The sequence below is a fragment of the Gordionus sp. m RMFG-2023 genome, chromosome 2 (assembly GCF_954871325.1).
Source record: "Gordionus sp. m RMFG-2023 chromosome 2, tfGorSpeb1-WG-v2, whole genome shotgun sequence".
In the NCBI taxonomy this organism is placed as follows: domain Eukaryota; kingdom Metazoa; phylum Nematomorpha; class Gordioida; order Chordodea; family Parachordodidae; genus Gordionus; species Gordionus sp. m RMFG-2023.
Genome location: NC_088776.1, coordinates 27333076 through 27352558, shown reverse-complemented (window position 1 = coordinate 27352558; position 19483 = coordinate 27333076). Strand labels below are relative to the sequence as shown.

The 19483-nt window shown below is 26.8% G+C and overlaps 1 protein-coding gene across 2 annotated transcripts in view; it reads left to right on the top strand.

The window, feature by feature from the left end:
* Window positions 1-13204: 13204 nt before the first annotated feature.
* Window positions 13205-19483, top strand: part of LOC135923104 (metacaspase-2-like) — a 28080-nt gene continuing 21801 nt past the window's right edge. Inside the window, exons 1-3 of one of the 2 annotated variants that reach the window (XM_065457675.1) lie at window positions 13205-13319; window positions 13613-17028; window positions 17112-17247. In XM_065457675.1, coding sequence (XP_065313747.1) covers window positions 13636-17028; window positions 17112-17247 — 3529 coding nt within the window. In that variant the 5' untranslated portion in view covers window positions 13205-13319; window positions 13613-13635. Of the gene's footprint in view, window positions 13320-13612; window positions 17029-17111; window positions 17248-19483 lie in introns of those variants that run through there. The other variant, XM_065457676.1, reaches the window with a different exon arrangement.

Sequence of the window (19483 nt, the reverse complement as noted above, 5' to 3'; positions counted from 1 at the left end):
TTTCCACCAAAAATATTTCTTAATAGTTTTAAATATAAAAAATAAATATTTAATTGCAATGATTAAGCGTTTTTTCTAAAAAATTAATTAAATAGGAGAAGGAATTATAAATGTAATTACCTAGTTAACTTTTCTTAATAATATACTAATAACTTCAAGAAAACGGAAAATTTGTATAGGGGAGTTTTTGGTGTGTGGAGTGTGGAGTGTGGACAAATGAGCTTTATGGGTGGGGGGGGCTTACGATGCACTTATAAATAAAATTTATGGGGATACCCTCGCAGACAAAATACATAGGTCATTAGATTAGTTGGGTCTAAATAAATCTACAATTTATCCCATTTAAAGATGCTTCAACTCCCCTAATAGCTTGGATAAAATGTAAAATGTTTATTGGGGTTTTTATAGTGTTGTCTAGGGAAAAGGACCCGATTCAATTACGTCATTGAAAGGTTTCCAGTTTAACCAATATGCCACTTTTTATTGAATCTAGTTCAGGTAAAATATATAATTTATTGCAATAAATCACTGCTTCAGTCAAATAATATCCTTAAATTTTTTGGCTTTAGTTGATATTCTAACCCTTATGGCCAGGCTCAAACTATTTCTTGGGCTCATTATCATTTTTTGAAGGATTTACTAGGCACTTCTACTAGGTTTTGTGATCCCTTTTTTTTGTATCACAAAATTACAAGTAATATGATTGAGATGATTTGATCAAATCGATGGGTAAGGAAATATTTAAAATGTTAGGTTATAATTTTTTTAATTTATTCGTATCCCATAATAAATTAGCTTTCGTTAAAATAAAACAGGCAATCATAAAATTGTCAGAAAATACTTCTTTAGAAATAAAATCCCATAAAATAATTTATCGGGAAAAATTATACCCTGGATCCCTGGAAAATTATGTCCCTGAAAAAATATCACCAGGAATATAATTCAGAGGAAAAATACTACGGAAAAGTATTTTAAGGGAAAATTAAAATCCCCGGAAAATAAATACTCGAAAAAAATTAGTTACCCAGAAAAAAATTGTTCAGGAAAAATTCCCTTGGATAAAACCACCATTTTTTTAGATCCTAAAAAATATTAAAAATTTTTTAGAGAATCAAAAAAAATATGGAAATTCCCAAAATTTTATTAAAATTTATCGATTTTCTTTTAAAAAATATAAATATTTTAAACAATTTAAAAACAGATTAATGTAACAATTTTTTATATATAATAGACCCAAAATATATCCGTGTTAATCTAGCCATATTCCTAATGACCCATATACCCCACTAAGTTAATTACACGAATTGCGTTCATAAGGGTTGCCCTCGACCTAAATGGCCATTTAAAAAATTCCCCTTCCAGAATATCTTATTTAAAATTTCAACATTCCTCTTTACACCCCCCCCCCTTCCTCCCCTCGTTCTCCAAACGATAATTCTATAAAAAAATAGGTTTATAATTTTTTTTATTGAATATAATTGAATAATTTTGACAAAGGTCGTTTAATCTATTTTATTTATCATATCAACTTTAGTTCTAGTGCTTTTTGTTGATATTTTTAGGCATATTCCCGGAGTGAAACACAAAAAAACAATGTTTTGATTGTAAATAAAATTTGAAAAAAAATTAAATTAAATTTATAAAATTTTTTAATTAAAAAACTAATTGAGAAAACTAAAAAATATTTGTTTTTAAAGAAATTACTAGACCATGAATAACACAACTTTGTCAATTATCAAAATACGCGGAAGCGTATGGCCCTCATTATTTTGCTACCAGTGACCCTTATTCACCTAAAGGACATATTATAAATTTATATACTAAAAAATATTGTGTAACTATAAGACTGCACATAACCTCATTTACCTGCCAGGTCTAGTCCCATATATCATTTCGGTGAAATTGATCAAGAGTATCATTATATCTATAATTCCATAACCCCGGCAAGCATTGCTTTATCTGGTGCCTGATTTCGGTGAAGTAAGCAAAACTGTTACTACAAATTAACTTTTAAACCATAGATGGTTAACCCAAAGCTTAACCCTAACTCTAAATTATTATAAGCTATTCTGTTTCTAGATTTGGTGTTGATGAAATTTAGCAAATCTAATAAAGGTATTAAAATTCTTATGATGATGTTCGTACACATTACAATTTCTATAGTTTAACATGGAAATTCATCAATTAATATTTTCTTTTTATTTTTGATTTTCAAAGGTAACATAATTATAATTACCAAAATATCTTATAAATAAAGAAAAAGTATGAATAATTTTCATATTAAGTAAGACTATAATTATAAACTTAAACCATATCTCCTGTCAAATCTTATCCCATCCTATATAGTTTCGTTTAAATTAAGCCAATGTTTATAAACTAACTAGAAAATATATACCTTACTCCAATCTTAGGTTATCATTTTATTTTAGTAAGAATTATTTATTAAATATTAGACCCCTTTTCTTATTTAATATTTTCGATTTATGTTAAGACTTTTACCTAGAATTATATTTGGCGATTTCCTTATCTTTCAACAAATTTTTATAATCTTTTTTCATGGAAATTTTTGCCGAGGAATATTACTTTTAAATTTCGAGTGTCGTAATATTTAGCTATCATTTTCAAATTTCTAGTCAAATAATAATTATGGACAATTTTCCTGGAAAAATTATTTCAGAGGAAATTTTTTTAGAGAATTTATTTTCTAATGAATTTTGATTTTCTTGAGATTATATCTCGGGTTATTTATTTCCTGGGAATAATTTTTCCCTTAACTATGAAATCACTTGTCAAATATATCATATTCATATTATTTGAATTATCGCCAAATACATAAAATAAATAAAATAAGTTTTTAATTTTTATGATGCCAATCACTTAATGCGAGAAAGTATATTTAATAAAAAATAATAAATAACTATTAATTTATTCTATGAGAGATTTTGGGAGAAAAAGAAAAGACAATGATCAATAAAAATAATAGAAAATTTAAACAAACGGTAGCCAAATTTTAAAGAAGTGTTTTATATAGTGGGGTATTAGGATTTTTCTGGAAATGAAGGTTTGCCTCCATTATAAATTTTTTAATTATACATAATTTTAAAAACAACCATTTAAAAGTTTTTTATATTCTATTTAAAAAATTTATTACTTTTCCAATTATTATATATTGTTTATAATGTTTATATAGTGTATAGTGTAAATTTTTTGTTGGGAGAGAGGGCGGGGGAGTATAGGATAAAGTCGTAAGGCTAGTTTATATTATCGGCCTTGGCCCGAAATATATAAATTTTTATTTCCTTTTATTCTTCCTTTTTTGCCTGAATGAATATCACTTTTAAAAGAATGAATTTAAACAAACAAGAAAAGTTTAAAATCATGAGGTGTGAATAATTTCATATCCATTTTTGGTAATAGATAGTGTATTTAATAGATAAATATAATATAAGTCCGGGTTTGGATTCAAGAAAAAGAAAAAAATTTTAAAAAAGGATTCGGGGTTATGGTCCGGATTTAGGGTCCAAATTTGGACAACATAAAGAAATATTGAGTCAAAGAATACCATTTTTTTTCATTTATTTCTTATACTCCATCACTTCAAGTAAAAATTTTGTTTATATTTTAAATGTTGTATTTAATAGCATATCCTTAATATCATTTGATATAATATTATTACCAACACTACAAAGCAGAGGCGTATCCGGGATTTGTTAGGGGGGGGGGTCTATTAAGGGGGTTTTCCTTCATAAATTTTATAGAAGATCTTTAGGTCCAGTTAATATATTCCTTTGGCTATATTCGATTATTATAAAAATAATTTGGGTTTTCACTTTTTTTATACAATACATTTTTTGGATGAAAGGTTTGTAGGGAGGGGGGGAGGGGGGACATTTTTATTAACTTAAAATATATTTACGAGAACTGAAAAATTTGCTATAGGTGGGGGTGGGGGATTTCCCCTTGGTTACGCGCCTGCTACAAAATTCCCAATATTTCACTTTCTAAAATTGATATAAAACAAGATAATCAACGTATTCCTATTACTTAGCATAAATAAATTATCATTTATAATTAAATATTATTACCTACACTATAAAATTTACAATACTTAACTTTCTAAAATTAATATAAATTAAAAGAAAATATTACCTATAAAATGGAAGTATAAATAGCAGAATATTTTGAAAAATGGGAAGAGAAAAAATGATTCCTCGAAAAAAAAAATTAATTTATTTTTCATGAATTAAATAAAATATAAGCCTACAAAAATATTTAAATTTTTTAAAATATTTCTCTGACACCTAGAACCCTTGAACCTTTCACTTTCAAAAAAGGTTCGGGTTTGGGTTCAGTCAAATACCAGGGTCCAGGAGGGTCAGGGTCCGGATCCGAGTTCACATCTCTGGAATTATTTCTGAACATTTAAAATGCATATTCCAAGCTTATAAAAATATCTATTGGGGCTAAAAAATATTTAAAGACATGTTCAAAACTTGAGAAAAGCTTGTAATTTTGATTTTTTATAGAAATTTTTTTATTTCCTTTGAAGTTCTTATATATAAATTTTAATTCATGATGACGCAACTCAACTTATTATAAAATACTAGTAGAAAGCCCGCCAAGAATGACCAAAATATTCCCTTTAAGATGATGGACAAATCAGGAATTTTCCTTTTATTTGATGATGGATAAATTAGAAATTTTCTCTTTACATGATCATGGATGAAATTTCCCCTTTATTAGATTTGATGGTGGATAAATCAGAAAAATGAAAGTAAATTTCTGAATCATAGCTCTCGTCAAAATGATGACTTTATCCTTAATTTGATGATGGATGAATCCGAATTTCCTTTTTATTTGATGATGAATAAATTAGCCTACATCAGGAAAAATAAATGGGAAATACCTGATTTATCTATCATCATATAAAGGAGAAAGAAAAATCTAATTTCTCATCATTCTTGAAAGGCAAAATGAATAAAGTGAAAGATAAAATACTAAGTGTCTACATAATCGAAAGGTTCAAAGTTATCTGGTTAATATCTAGAAGAATATAGACATTCATTGTGATGAAGATGAAATGAGATAATTGATTTTGAAAGCTGCATGTGAGAAATATATGCTATTTCAAATAGACTTAATTTCATTTCAGCTGAATTATATGACCTCTTTAAGATTAGTTTAATCATCAAAAGTGATAAAATATTTATCTCTTTAACTGATAACATTTACATTCAACCTTTGAATTTAGGTATCTTGACTCTTTATGCTCAGTCAAGACATCAATCATTTATTATCTGAGATTACAATTTAAATTTTCAGACAGTAGTACAATTATTTCAATTATTATAATCAAATTTCTTGAGTTATATAAATTTTTATATTGTTCTTTAATAAATTTTAAGTATCTTTCCCTTCACTAAACAATAAATATATTTATTCTTTTAGTTATAAAACAGAACCTCTGAATTTTACGCGAAAAATATGTGATCTATCTTTTATGCCTGGACTGAGTATAAAGGATCAAGCTAGAGATCTGCAAAAGTAGGCCCGGCCCGTGCCCGACCCGTACCCGGCCCGATTTATAAAAATTCGGGCCGAGTCGAGTCGGGCTTTAGAAATTTTTTAAAATATATCTAAATTTATCAATTTTATGTTGAATTTTTTATGTAAAATAAAAATATGTGATTTTATTTATAGAAAGTGGGCATATAACATATATAGTTTATTTTGAGTAATTATGAAAATTAATTTCTATATTTAAATAAATTCGTGCCGGACCGGCAAAATTTTTTAAAAAAAATTTCGTGTACGGGCCGGGCAAAACTTTATAAAACAATATTCGGGCCGTGCCGGGCTTGAAAAATTAGGCCCGATGCAAAGAATCAAGACACGAAATTTCAAAGGCTAATTGTAAATGTTTTAAGTTGAAGGCATAAATAATTTATAATTGGTATATAAACAAATCTCTATAAAGAAGCCAAATAATTTAGCTAAAATAAAATTAAAATTAACTGAAATATCATATATTTCGCACAAATTCAAGTATTTCATTTTCTCTTCATCAAACAATGAATACCTATATTCTTCTATATATAAACAAAAAACTATGAATCAAATTTCACTAAAATTATTATCATTTTGGTGAGATTTTTATAATATTTCCTATATTCTTCTTTCTTTTCCCAATACAATTTTTTATAAACTATTATCTACATTTGGGGATTATAAATTTTATGAGAAGTGTTTGGGATTAAAGACCACCATTCAATCTCAGTATAAATATATTATTGCCCAAATCAAATAATCTAAGACCTAAATTTTTCTTCCATAAATCAAAATTAACTAAAATATATATTATCTTTATAAAATATTTATTTAAGATCACCATTCAATCTCAATAGGAATTTCTTATTATTTAATTTTTCTAATATACCGGCCGGGCCTGAAATTTTTTTAAAATACTCAGGCCGAGGGTCTGAAAATTTTTTTTTTAAATACCCGGAAGGGTCGTATATTTTTAAACCAAGTATTTAAATCGCCATTATTAGTTACAAAAATTAAAAATAAATATAATATAATATATTTTGAAAATATCCTGGCCGGGCCAGAAAATATAAAACCCAGGCCGGGCCGAAAAAATTTTAAATAAAAATCCGGGCCGGGGCCGTGCCAATGGTACCTCTGCAGGTCTCTGATATTAATTATTATTCAACTTTTAAAATTATTTATGGATTTATAGATTGAAAAATAAATAGATAAAAAAAATACATAAATTCATAAGAACTCGTGAGTGCATAGTGGTAGGCATGTGGCATGTTTAGATGCCTTATTTAGTTCTGAGTCAGATTATACCTCTTAGCTTGTTGCCTTTTCTTATAAATTGTCAAAATTTTTCTGTGACACAGATTTTATTATATATAAAGGGCATATAATATATGATTTATCAAAGTTATTATATATAAATTATTATATAATTTTTTATATATTTTTATTTTGTGAATGATATAATATAATAAAATGTTAATATTTTAAAGTAAAATGTGTTTCTTTTTATATTTCATTTATATTTATAAAAATATTTATAAAAATATTTATAAAAATATTCATTATCAAAAGTCAAGTTGTTTTGTTTCTTCTTTATTGATATTTAAAATTCGAAATGATTTAGTCGTTGCTGTTTTGTAGAACGTAAATAAGATTTAAGATGTGTTATTATCGTTCTGCAAAACAAGGACCTACAGGGAGTGTTAATAGCATTTTAATAAATTTTAGATATACCCTAAAATTTAAAAAATTTGTTTCTTACTTTGTTCTATTAATATGGTTATGACGTCCTCTAAAGAGTTTTAATGTATATTTTTGCAACTTTGAGTATTCTAAAAACATATCTCTAAGAAGATTTTTATTTCAAAATTATCTCCATAAAATAAAACATGATTTCCCTAGTTTTTGAATCACAAATGCTCCATATTAATTAAATAATCAATTACTGGTTTGTTGAAACGATTTGTCACACTTGCAATTGTATAATCTAAAATTTCATAATAAATTTGTCTACAATATTCATTAACTAACCCGTAATGATGGTATAATAAATTAGACTTCTTCTTAAGGGCGTTTTTTTCTGTCGCCTTAAAATGGGCTCCTTTAAATTTAATCTATTTTTTCTCTCCAAAATTTATTGAAACCACTATCTTGTCGTATTGTTTCTATAATTTTGGGATCTCCATTTAATATTTTGGAAATGTAATGAAAAACTTATTTCAGCATTTAAAACTTTTACTCTTTTAAATATTGTTACCATTATTTTAAAATATATATAAAGTTTTCAAAAAGCATTATTTTGTGTAATAAATTTTTGCTTTTGTAGCAAACTCACTGCGAAATATAAAAGTTTTATTATGATTTTATAATTCCTGTCTATTGATTTCAGCGATATTATTCGTGTAGGGGAGAATGGCCTTAAAGATGTTGAACTATTATTGTCATCTAGGATGGAGCGAAATAATACCATGCATATGGGAGATTCTCGAGCAAAAGATAATAAAATTTTCATTAATATTATATAATCGAAATTTTTATTAAATGAATTTTCCACCATAAGATTTAATACATTGTACATATATTAGTAAAGATTCGACGCCTTTGTAAACCAGGTATCTTTCCTTTAACATTAGAGGCTCCATCATAACATTGACCTCTGCATTTTTTGATGTCAAAAGAACATATAAGTAATATATCGATTATGTTAAATAAATATTCAGAATTTGTTTCTGATGCTTCATAAAATTCGAAAAATATTTCATTTATATTTAAATCCTCTTCCAAATAACGAAATCATTGGCGTACGCACCAGCCAAAAAATGCAGATGCCGGATTTTCAAAAATATTAATGTTTATATTAATTTATATTTGTTAATATTTATTCCTATCTCATATTAAATATATATTTAATTACATTTATTTATCACATTCATCTATTAAGTTATTTATCATCTAATTTCGATTTCAAGTTTTCATTGGCGTAATATTTACCTATTATTTTCAAATTTCTAGTGGCGTATTATTTATCTACCATTTTCATATTTCTAGTCAAATAATAATTTTTCTGAAACTCTTTGTCCAACAGGGAGAAAGAAAGTGCAAGCCTGTCCAACGAGATGGAGTCTCCGCCATCAAGCAGTAACAGCTTTTATGGAGTTAGAAGAACCGATTAATGCTATTACTGAAATATCACAATGGCCTGAAAGAAATATTTCCTCAGAAGCAAGAAAATTATTGGATTCAATACTTATTTCAATTTTTTTTTCTCATTAGAATGTATTATTTAATTATACAACTATTTTATGTAATACTTTTCAAAAATATGACATTGACTTGATTAAGAAGATGAGAATAGCGGAGAGCATTTTATTAGAACTCAAGGAAATTAGGGCTAATGTTGATGAAGAATTTCAATTTTATATGTTATCGAGCTATACGTGTTTAATATTTGTCTCACTCGATTTACAGCAAGGCAAGCTCATCGTCAAAACATTAGTATAAGATCAGTAGAAAAGTATTATAAAACTATAATCCAAATAAATGAATGGTTTTTAATTCATCATGCAGCACTTACCAATCTGCAGATATTACTTCCACAAAAGCCTTCCCAATCTTTTTCAGATGGTGATAGAAAAAAAATAATATTTGTTTGATGCCTTATTAGCTGAATAACTATGTTTAAAAGATTCACTAAGATATAGTCTCAAAAAATGCTATGGATGCTTTGTATAATTTCAAACACATTTTAGATTTTATTCCCAATGAATTAAAATGATTGTATATATATATATATAAATTAGCAACTCTTCCCATTAGTAAACTAATGAGAGAACATTCTCTTTTTTAAGAAGAGTAACAGAGCCTTGCAGAGATACAATTTGCAGGGCACGGCCTGGATTTTATTAAAAAAAATTTTCCGGCTCGGCCCGGGTTTTTTTTAAAGAAATTATATTTATTTTTGATTTTTATAGCTAATTTCAAATATTTGGTTTTAAAATATATAGCCGAGCCCGGATTTTTTAAAAAAATTTCGGGCCCTGCCTGGGTGCATTTAAAAAATTAAAATACGATCCAACCCGGGAACCGGGCCTGCAGTTCTCTGAAAACATACCTAAGAAGTACAACTTCTGAAAGTGGATTGAATGGTTTGGATCTTTTAAATATTTATAAGCATTTGACGCCAAGCAAGGATGAGTAATTGAAAAATTAGCTCAATCCCAACGAAGATTGGATTTTACATTGTAAGTATAATACAAAATACAATTATTCCTAAGAAACTTTTTGTGTATTAATATTTATATTTCCAAAATTAAATTTTTACTTTATATATAAATTTTAAAGGCTCAAAAATTTCAAATTTCTATTTTGGGTCATTTATAAGTGATTCATATGATGGTTATATTCACTTTATATTTTTTAATTCACATTTATTTTATAGTTTTTTATGTGTCGGTTTATATATATAATTTTTTTATAATTCATATAATTTAAAATTGTGTATTAGAACTAGTTATTAGTCCTAATAAATTTATGCTTGATATTTTTAAATAACAATAATATTTCTTAAAAAAATTTATTATCCCCCCCCCCCAGACCAAATTTCTGCGTACGCGCCTGAACGAAAACATAACTGCTTTATGATTGATATCCGTGGTTTCATCTACGATTATCGAGTAGTAGCCGATTTTATAGGTTACATAAGTCTCCTTTGAAAATTATGAAACATTTTGTGAGAATATTCTTTTAAATCGAAATGATCCTCAGTAATAAGCCTCAATAATTTCATGAATTTGTGTCTTCTACTTTATATGATCTTAATGTCAACCCTCTAAGCAAGATAATGAATGGAGGATATTATTTTAATCAATGCGATGTTTAACTTTTTCATGGATTGCAATTTTGTTTTTTTTTTAATTTTTCCGTAAACATTATTCCTTGCGAAGGAGCATAACAATATAGAAAAAATATAATAATAATTTTTTTTTCCTTTCTCTGTTTCATTTTTGAATGATATAATAATTCATTTACCCTATAATTTGTCATTGGGGGCGAAGGCCCCTCTCTGCACTCATGAAGTCGGCATCTATGATTCGTATGACTATTAGACTTGGCTTTTAAGGAAAATATATGAAAAAGCCATTATAAAAAACATAATGAGGACTGGATAGATGAAAACGATACGAATTAGACACTTTTTTGTTTTTAATGTATTTAAAAATATAAGAGAATAATGCGGAAAATTTTGCAGTGGGGATTATTTATAAAAAAACTGCAGAACTGCAGGAGCCTTACATTATGATAGGAAACCTGATAACTATATTGAGATATATATCCAAAATCTATTTATTATAAAGGGCTAAAGTCCTAAATATTTTTTGCCATCGGACTTCGGGTCGAAATAAATACAATTTACAGGTCTCTAATGCATACGGATAAATTAGTTAACTTCAAATTACTTATAAAAATCTACAAATTTGTCAGAGAAAAGGTATTCCGGCCCCCTTGGTTACGCCGATTATTTTTGGTTAACAAGTTATATTTTTCTAAAATTAATTAAATAGGATCCTAATTTTAAATTGATACTATTTATTTCTATTCATACCTTATATATTTTATTTTAACATATTATAAATAAACCTTAACAGTTAACACTATAAAACATGTATTTATTTTAATTCATAGGCATAGCCAGGTTTTTGCTTGGGAGAGGGGGACATTATTAGGTGGGCTTTCCCCTTATAGATTTTACTAGAGTTCTTTAGGTCTACTTTTCGTAGGACTATGGCTAGTTTCGACTTTTATAAAAATAATTTTTATTTTACATCTTTTTTAAAATGCTTTTTTCCTAAAAATTTTAAATGATAATAATTATTTTAAAAAATTATCAACTTTTACTACAATTTAAAAAATAATATTTTATTTGTTTTTTTTTAATTTTATTTAAGAGCATCAAAATCTAGATGGTAAAATTAAAATACAGATTATTTTATGCCCCACTTTGATAGTGCACTGCAACTTGTTTTTAATAAAACTATTTTACCTTGTGACTTCGTTCTTTCTCTCGTCCTTTTCCTTTCAATTATATTCACTATCTTAACGACCTTCGGTAAACTTGCCTATCCCTTTTTAAAGATTTAGGACATCACATTTGCAAGGCTGACCATGGCTATAATTACGTAAGCTTTAACAGTAGTCTTCTTTCCAAGGAGTTTACTTAGACTTACTTTTTTTTCCTTATTTTTTTTTATGTTATATTACTTCCTTATTTTTTAGATTAACTTACTTTATAACTATCTATAAATTAATTATATTTGATTTGTTTTGTAAAATAAAAAAAGTATTAAAAAATATATAATTTCTTAAATTATATATTACTTGATAAATTTTTTTGCAAAATATGGTGGTAAAATTGTATAATAAAATATAATAAAAATGATTTTCACAATAAACTTTAAAAAAAAGGTCTTGATCTTGAACCCTGAATTTTAAAAAAGGGTGTTTGAGTTCAGTAAAATCTTGAGTGTTTGGGTTCTCAGTCCTGTTTAATATTTAGTAAATTTATTTTTGAATATTAATATGGTAGATTTGTAGATCTTAAGAAATATAAAAATTGCGTTATGGAAATTTGATCAATGTGGTACATTTCATTATTTTAAAATTGTGATAGTCTTCTTGGGAGACCTGACAAACCTGACCTTGATGAAACATTAATTCATTAAACACCTATTTTCTTGGGCAGTTATTTTTAGACATTGTTTTAATTTGATTTTAAAATAAATGCGAGTTAACAAAATTCTTAAAGATTACTTTTTTTAACTTAAATCATTCATTGCATATAATTGTAATATACAAAACAATCATATAATTGTAATATACAAAACAATTAAAACTATTTGTTTGTGGAGGATATACTTTGAAAAAATACCTCCTTGGCAGGATCATTTGCTTCGCAGTCACGTCTTTACAGAGATCATCGGCCCTAATCGCATAGTATTTTAGAGAAGTTATTTTTCATTCTATTTTTTGGAATGAGTTTAAAATTATCGAATTCTTTCAAAATTTTAGATCTGAAACTGAATTCTCCTTCGGGTCGACTTCCAGGCTAATTTTATACGCAAAAACTTTCTCGATTTAAGCAGTTGCTCAAATTTCAAAGGTTCACATTTGACAATATTTTTACTTTATTAAGTTTAATTTTTTTTAAAATAGTTTGATACAAGCTTCCTCCAGGCAAACAAAAAATATGTGCATATAAATCCCGTAATATTTAATTTACAATTTTTACCCAAAAAAGATCCCCAAAAATTATGCATAGTAAATAAAAATATATTTCCTGATCAATACTATATAATGAAATCAAACATATTCACAAAAGTGCTTATATAAAATATAAAATAATAACAATAACAAATTTAATTGATACTGAATTGAATAATTCATACGATTTTATTTTTAAATGAGAAAATAAACAAATTTAATTTAATAATAAATTTATTTATTTATCCACATTGTGTAGAATAAATAGTATGCTATTTTTGCATTATGTAAAAAAAATTAATAGCATTTGATGTCAATCTTTATTTATAGGAATTTATTAACCAATCAGGAATGAGATATTTTTTTGTTTATGGAAAAATGTTTGTTACTTAAAACCATTTTATTTTTTAAATTCTAATTTTATTGTATTTTGATTCCATTTCCAAATGATGAATTATTAATTTTCAATATATACAATAGATTATTCTATACATGATAGTTATAGAATTTGCGTGGTAAGTTAATGAATAAACTTCAATCAGTTTAATTCTTATGGAATATATTATTTATATTTTACAATATTTATAAGGTATTTTAGATATAAATTATAAACTAAACATAATTTTATTAAAATTCCTTTTAACATAAATGGTATGCCCATTTTTTTTTATTTGCAGAATATAATATTTTTTGACATTTATTTATATAAATTTATTAATGCTTAAAATATAATCACCAAATTTTGTGAGCTAACTTTAACCACATTCCTCTAAATAATTTTACACATATTATTTATTTTTTATTTAAGTATAAGATAATTGTGTTACAAGCATGTCATATGAAGACCTAAATTATTCAAATAATCCAAACAATTCAAAATCAATAACAGAAACACATCAATTTCCTATTGTCCAGCCACCAGCACCTATATTGCATGGTATAGATTCTAAAAATAATGAAACCAGATTAAAATCTCAACATTGTAAAAATTCAAATATATCACCCTATGGTATAATCTTACCTCAAGGCTCATTTTTAATTCAACAAGCAGCATTGGCCGCAGCTGTTCATCAGCAACAACAAATGCAACAATTTTTATTGAAACATATTGGAGCTCTAAATGAATTAAATATGAAAAACACAATATGTGAAGCTCCTATTTATTCGCCTGAAAAACCAATGATAAAAAATAGTAATTTATCTTTCAATACCTTGACAACATCATCCCACAAGAAAAAAAAAGTTAGTAAGAAAGATGAATATGAATTTTTACCAAAATTAAAACATTTAAAATTGGATATAGATAATAATAAAAAGGAAAGCAAAGAAAAATCAAGTGCAAGGTCAGAATTAAAAGAAAAGAAAGTGAATAACCTAAAATCAGATACTCATTTAAATACCAATGGTCATTCTAGTTCAATAATTGACTTTAATAAAAGAAATACGGGGTTACAAATACAACATAATGTACCTGGAAATTGTATATATCCGTATAAATCACAGGAAGGCATATTTAATTCTATTTACAGTAAAAATGGGTTAACAGGAGGTGAAATTTTAAATGAAGGGTTGAACATAACTATGGTAGGGGAATATAATGCACCCCAAGCTCATACTACCCGTGTTCTTTCCTCATCTTCTAAATTTCAATTTGAAAATTTCTCTAAAAATATACCTATACCAAATATAAATGATTTTACTATATTACCAAACAATAGTACCAAAAACCTCAAAACTCCCATTCCAATTGCCCCCAAACCTCTTTATACTTACATTTCATCACTTAATTTGAAATCTCTCAACAAACTATCTTACACAGTAGCAGCCAATAATAAACCCACATTTGAGGCATCCATAGTTCCCAACCCATTGAAAACCAATGTTATGTCTGACAAAATTTTAGACTACGACAACAATGGAAAGGAATATCATCATAATACACTTTTAACCAGAGAATTACCCCAACAAGTTAGCGCTGTAATATTCACTTCAGATAATGTAACCATATCCCATCTATATACATCAGCTTCTGCCATGTCAAATCTGCATATATCTCCCACTACTTCCAATCTATATATAGCTGACCCAGTGATATCCAATTCACCAATCAAAAAGGCACTACTTGACTTTAGTACTAAACACTCATCTATGATGATAAACAATATTGAGAGTAAAAAAAATAAAATGAATAAATCAAGAAGTCATGTTGTTTCCAAAGATAAAAAAGTGGACATGCTATCTCTCCCCAAAACCAAATATGGTGTCCCGCATGAACATCTAGAAAATGAAAATAACAAAGACATGACAGGATATAATTATTTATATCATAATCATTCAATAACGATGTGCAACAAGACATCAATGGAAATAAATATTCCTTATCCACCCTTATCTACTCAAAATTCGGTATTAATAGATAATCAGCTTGCATCTTCTGATTCCAAGACATTTAATAGTATTATATCATCAATTTTGCCATCACAAAGTATGAGTCTCAATTGTTCAACAGTCACCACTTCAAATAATTATATGAATCCCCATGCTTGTTCCAATTTTATATCCATTGCTCATGCCAATGTTATAAATAATGTTACTGTTTCCAATGTTATATATCCCATTGCTAGTTCTAATATAATAAATCACATTTCTGGTTCTACTATCAATGATCAACTAGTTTATATCACAAACACCCAAATTGATAAAAATTATGAAAATATAAATAATAATATTTTGATTGGCAGAGGAAATAATATACTTTCACCAAATAAATGTACTGCTAATATGAAGCCTGATGATTTGTCAAATACTAAATTAAATGTTTATAGCACGATAAATGACAAATTATCATGTGAATTAGAAAAGATTGATGATATTGATTTAGATAAAACTTGCGATTTTAGCCACTCTGATGAGGTCTATTCTAAAAATTTTACAAATCAAAACGTTTCTACTCTTAATAATCCATTGAGTTTATTGGATAGCCTGTCAAATTCGTTTGATTATAGTATAAATAATGTTATCATAAAGGAAAAACTAATTTTCAACGATAATAGCAACCCAGAAAAGGATTTATCATTTGAAAATAATGTCCCTATTTCGCTTTTTAAAGCTTCACCCACTACCACAGTTTTTCCTGTGAAAAGGAATAATATAAATAAACACACAGTATCACGCTTGAATAATATCAATGTTAAATCTAACCGTAATTGTATGATTTCAACACCCAAAATTAAGCCATTGACTGCTCTCGCTAATTTAAATGTCCACAAACCTCCCCAATTATTGTTTTATTCGCCTGGTACAAATCAATTTTACAGCAGTAATCAGGTGCCATCTGCTGTCTCAAATTTTCACAATTATTATCCTTCTAATAACCACAACAATATAATAGCTTTAAATAACCCGTCTTTGAATGGAAACACAAATTTCAACAATATAATTGGTTATGCAGCCCCTAACAATTTAGCAGCTTTAGGTCAATTAGCTTCGGGTAACTCGCCAAGCTTTTTCATTATTAGTCACAATGTTAATAATTCTATGAATCATAATCAGACCAATTTATCTAATGTTCAAAATCCACAAAATTATGCTAATATCATTAATCTTACCAATAATTCAAATTTGCAAAATCCACCTCTTTTGTTAAATAATCTCAATCTATTGTCTAACAATCAGCAATCACTAACAGTTTTAGACCCCAAACCTTTGTGTCAAAAAATAGGTGGCTCCGTTCCACTATATGTAAATCAAGTAAATAATCCAATTTCAATAGTAGCATCCTCATTCATATCTTCAAATCAGGATTCATATATTTACAACTCCAATAGAGTCTGCAATGTAACCCCATTAAAACAGCTTATTCCAAAGACCGACTTTAGGTCTTCACTTTATTTACCAGAAATTAAAGCCTGTCAAGGTACAATAACTTCTAATCCCATGGTTAAAACGATTACAACATTTCCTCACAAGGAACACCAAAATTTACTCAATTCTAAACTTTTCCAATTATCTTACCCTGAAAAAACTTTAAATAATAGTTCTATAACAAATATCCAAAGTGTAAGAACAGATAAGGAGATTATTAATGGAGCTGAAGCGATATCATCGGACAGTAATGATAACCTCGTTAATTTACCCGCTAAAAACGATTTTACAACTGATCAAGACGTCCTAATACACTTGATTGGAGGGAATATAATAAAGGAATCATCTTCACCTTTACCCGTATTTCAATTTATATATAAATATTAACAATTAAGATAATTTTTATTATGCTTCTTATATTAATTATGTCCATTTAACGCTAGTTAGCCATCTCATTTCAGCAGATATTTAGCAAAAATGCGGAATTCAAGGCTAATTGCGCTTATAAAGAAGAGTTTGATTTGGACGAGTATCGGAAAGATACCAGGGATTCTAAAATAATCCCTAAACTTTCTACAAGTTAGTTTTATTTAAAAAATTATATTTAATTTTCGAACTATTATTTTAACTTTATTTATAAATATAACCCTATCATGAAATTATAATATTTCAAAGTTTAGAAATTTATCTTTTCGATTTTGTATAATTTATATTAAAATTTGTTCATTTTGTAATATTTGTAATTTACATCTCAGTCTTTTCATAAGTTCAAAAATAGCTATGATTTCTCTTACTATCATGAATGAGACAATTTATTTGAGGTAGGGCTTGGCCTATAACCCTACATCTGACCTATTTTAGCAGATACTATAATTTTTAACTTATCCGAAATTATTTTCGAAGGCTATCTGGAAAAAATTTGAATGATTATAAAAATTTTACGATTTATCATATAATATTTTAATTTTATTAATAAACAAATAAAATTGCAAAAGTTTAAAAAAAGAAGTATATATTTATCTTGCAGAAATATTATTTACTTCCTGCCTATATTTTTTTTCACAGCCCGGGTTTTATATTTCCAGGCCTGGCCTGGATTTTTTATATTATATTTATTTTTAATTTTTATAGCTAATAATGGCTATTTAAAATATTTGGTTTGAAATAATAGGCTAGGGTATTTTTTTTAAAAAATTTTCAGGCCTGGCCCAAGTATATTAAAGTGCCGGGATTAAGGCCTGGCCATAAGAGCATTTGAAAACAAAGTAACTATAATTTTCAGACTAGATTAGAGTGCGGCTGTACTCATAAAATAAAAAACAGTTTGGACCTACTGTTTCATAGTGTATGTGTATCCGATCTATTCGAGACTAGTTTTCATAACTCTTATATTAAATAGAATCTATCTTACATGGTTATTATTAATTATCTTTTAAACTATCTTTATTCTTATCATTACAAATATTATTAAAACTATTTTTAATCCAAACATTTATTAAATTGATTGATACAGAATCTATATGAGCGGGTGGAGTAGGTCAGCTTGCTTCCAATTTTTTAGGGGGGTAGTTAGTAGGCTAGAGATCGGATTTATTGTTGGTGATCTATTAAATATTTAACGAAATAGGGCAAAATATATTGCTGTAAGATATTATTTTATAATATAAACCTATTATAAATACAATGATATTGCTAAACATCGACCAAATTTATGTATTGCATACAATCTTTACTCAATATTTATCAAATAAAACTTATTTCTGGATCTTACATTCCCATTTTTGATACAGATAATATTGATAATTTAGATTATTTTTTTGAAGGGATCATTATAATTAAAAATTGGTGGCGAAACATTTTAAATGGGGTAGGTATAGGTTTTAGAGGGGAGTTTTCTTCCAGTCAATACTTGTCATGTAGTAGACACTGTTATCAGCTTTTTAAAAATATCAATCAAGATTGTTAATATAATTAATATTCAATCGATCAAGGTATATTAATTTATATTCTCTAATATTATAATCTATTTTATAATGAATATGTTAATAGAACTTATTTCTTCAGATAAATATAATTTAACTTTGCCTTAACTCCAATGAAACTTTTTTTAAACAAAGAATTAAGGGTACTAAGTCCTTTGTAAGTATAAATTAGTTAACTTTTCCACGCATTTATTGCTGACTATTACGATTTTTTGGATGGTTTCTTCTAAAACAAGACCAAATTCTCTCCGAAGCAGCATTCTTCGGAGGATAGCTATCAGACTTATAGGTTGGTGCAGACGAGGAGTGTATCTATACCACTTTTTGGAGGCCGATCCGATATTCCCGATATTAAATTGATATCGGCTCGATCTAATTTTGTATTCTGCAAAGATACCAATGGTTTTAATTTTTAATATATTTTTTATCAGTATAACATCTATAATCTAACTATACCATAACTTACATCATTTAAATAAATTATAATGATCAGTTATAGTTTATATTCAATTCAATTGCAATTCTAAAAGTATATAAAATATTTTTATTGTTAAATTACTTTTATATAATAAATAATGACATTAATTTATATACATAATAAGTAATAAGCAAATATATTATGAAATTTGAAATAAATATTTAAAATAATATTTAACATTAATATATCGAAGATTTCTTTTTAGAAATACCAAAATCTCCAATTTATCAGAAATCAGCCTGCTGCGATGGTAACTTTTTATATCACCAGCTTTACTAAAATCAGATTCTGAAGAGATTATCGCACAATTTTATAAACACAATGCGCAAAAAATAACAATATGGCAGAATGTTTA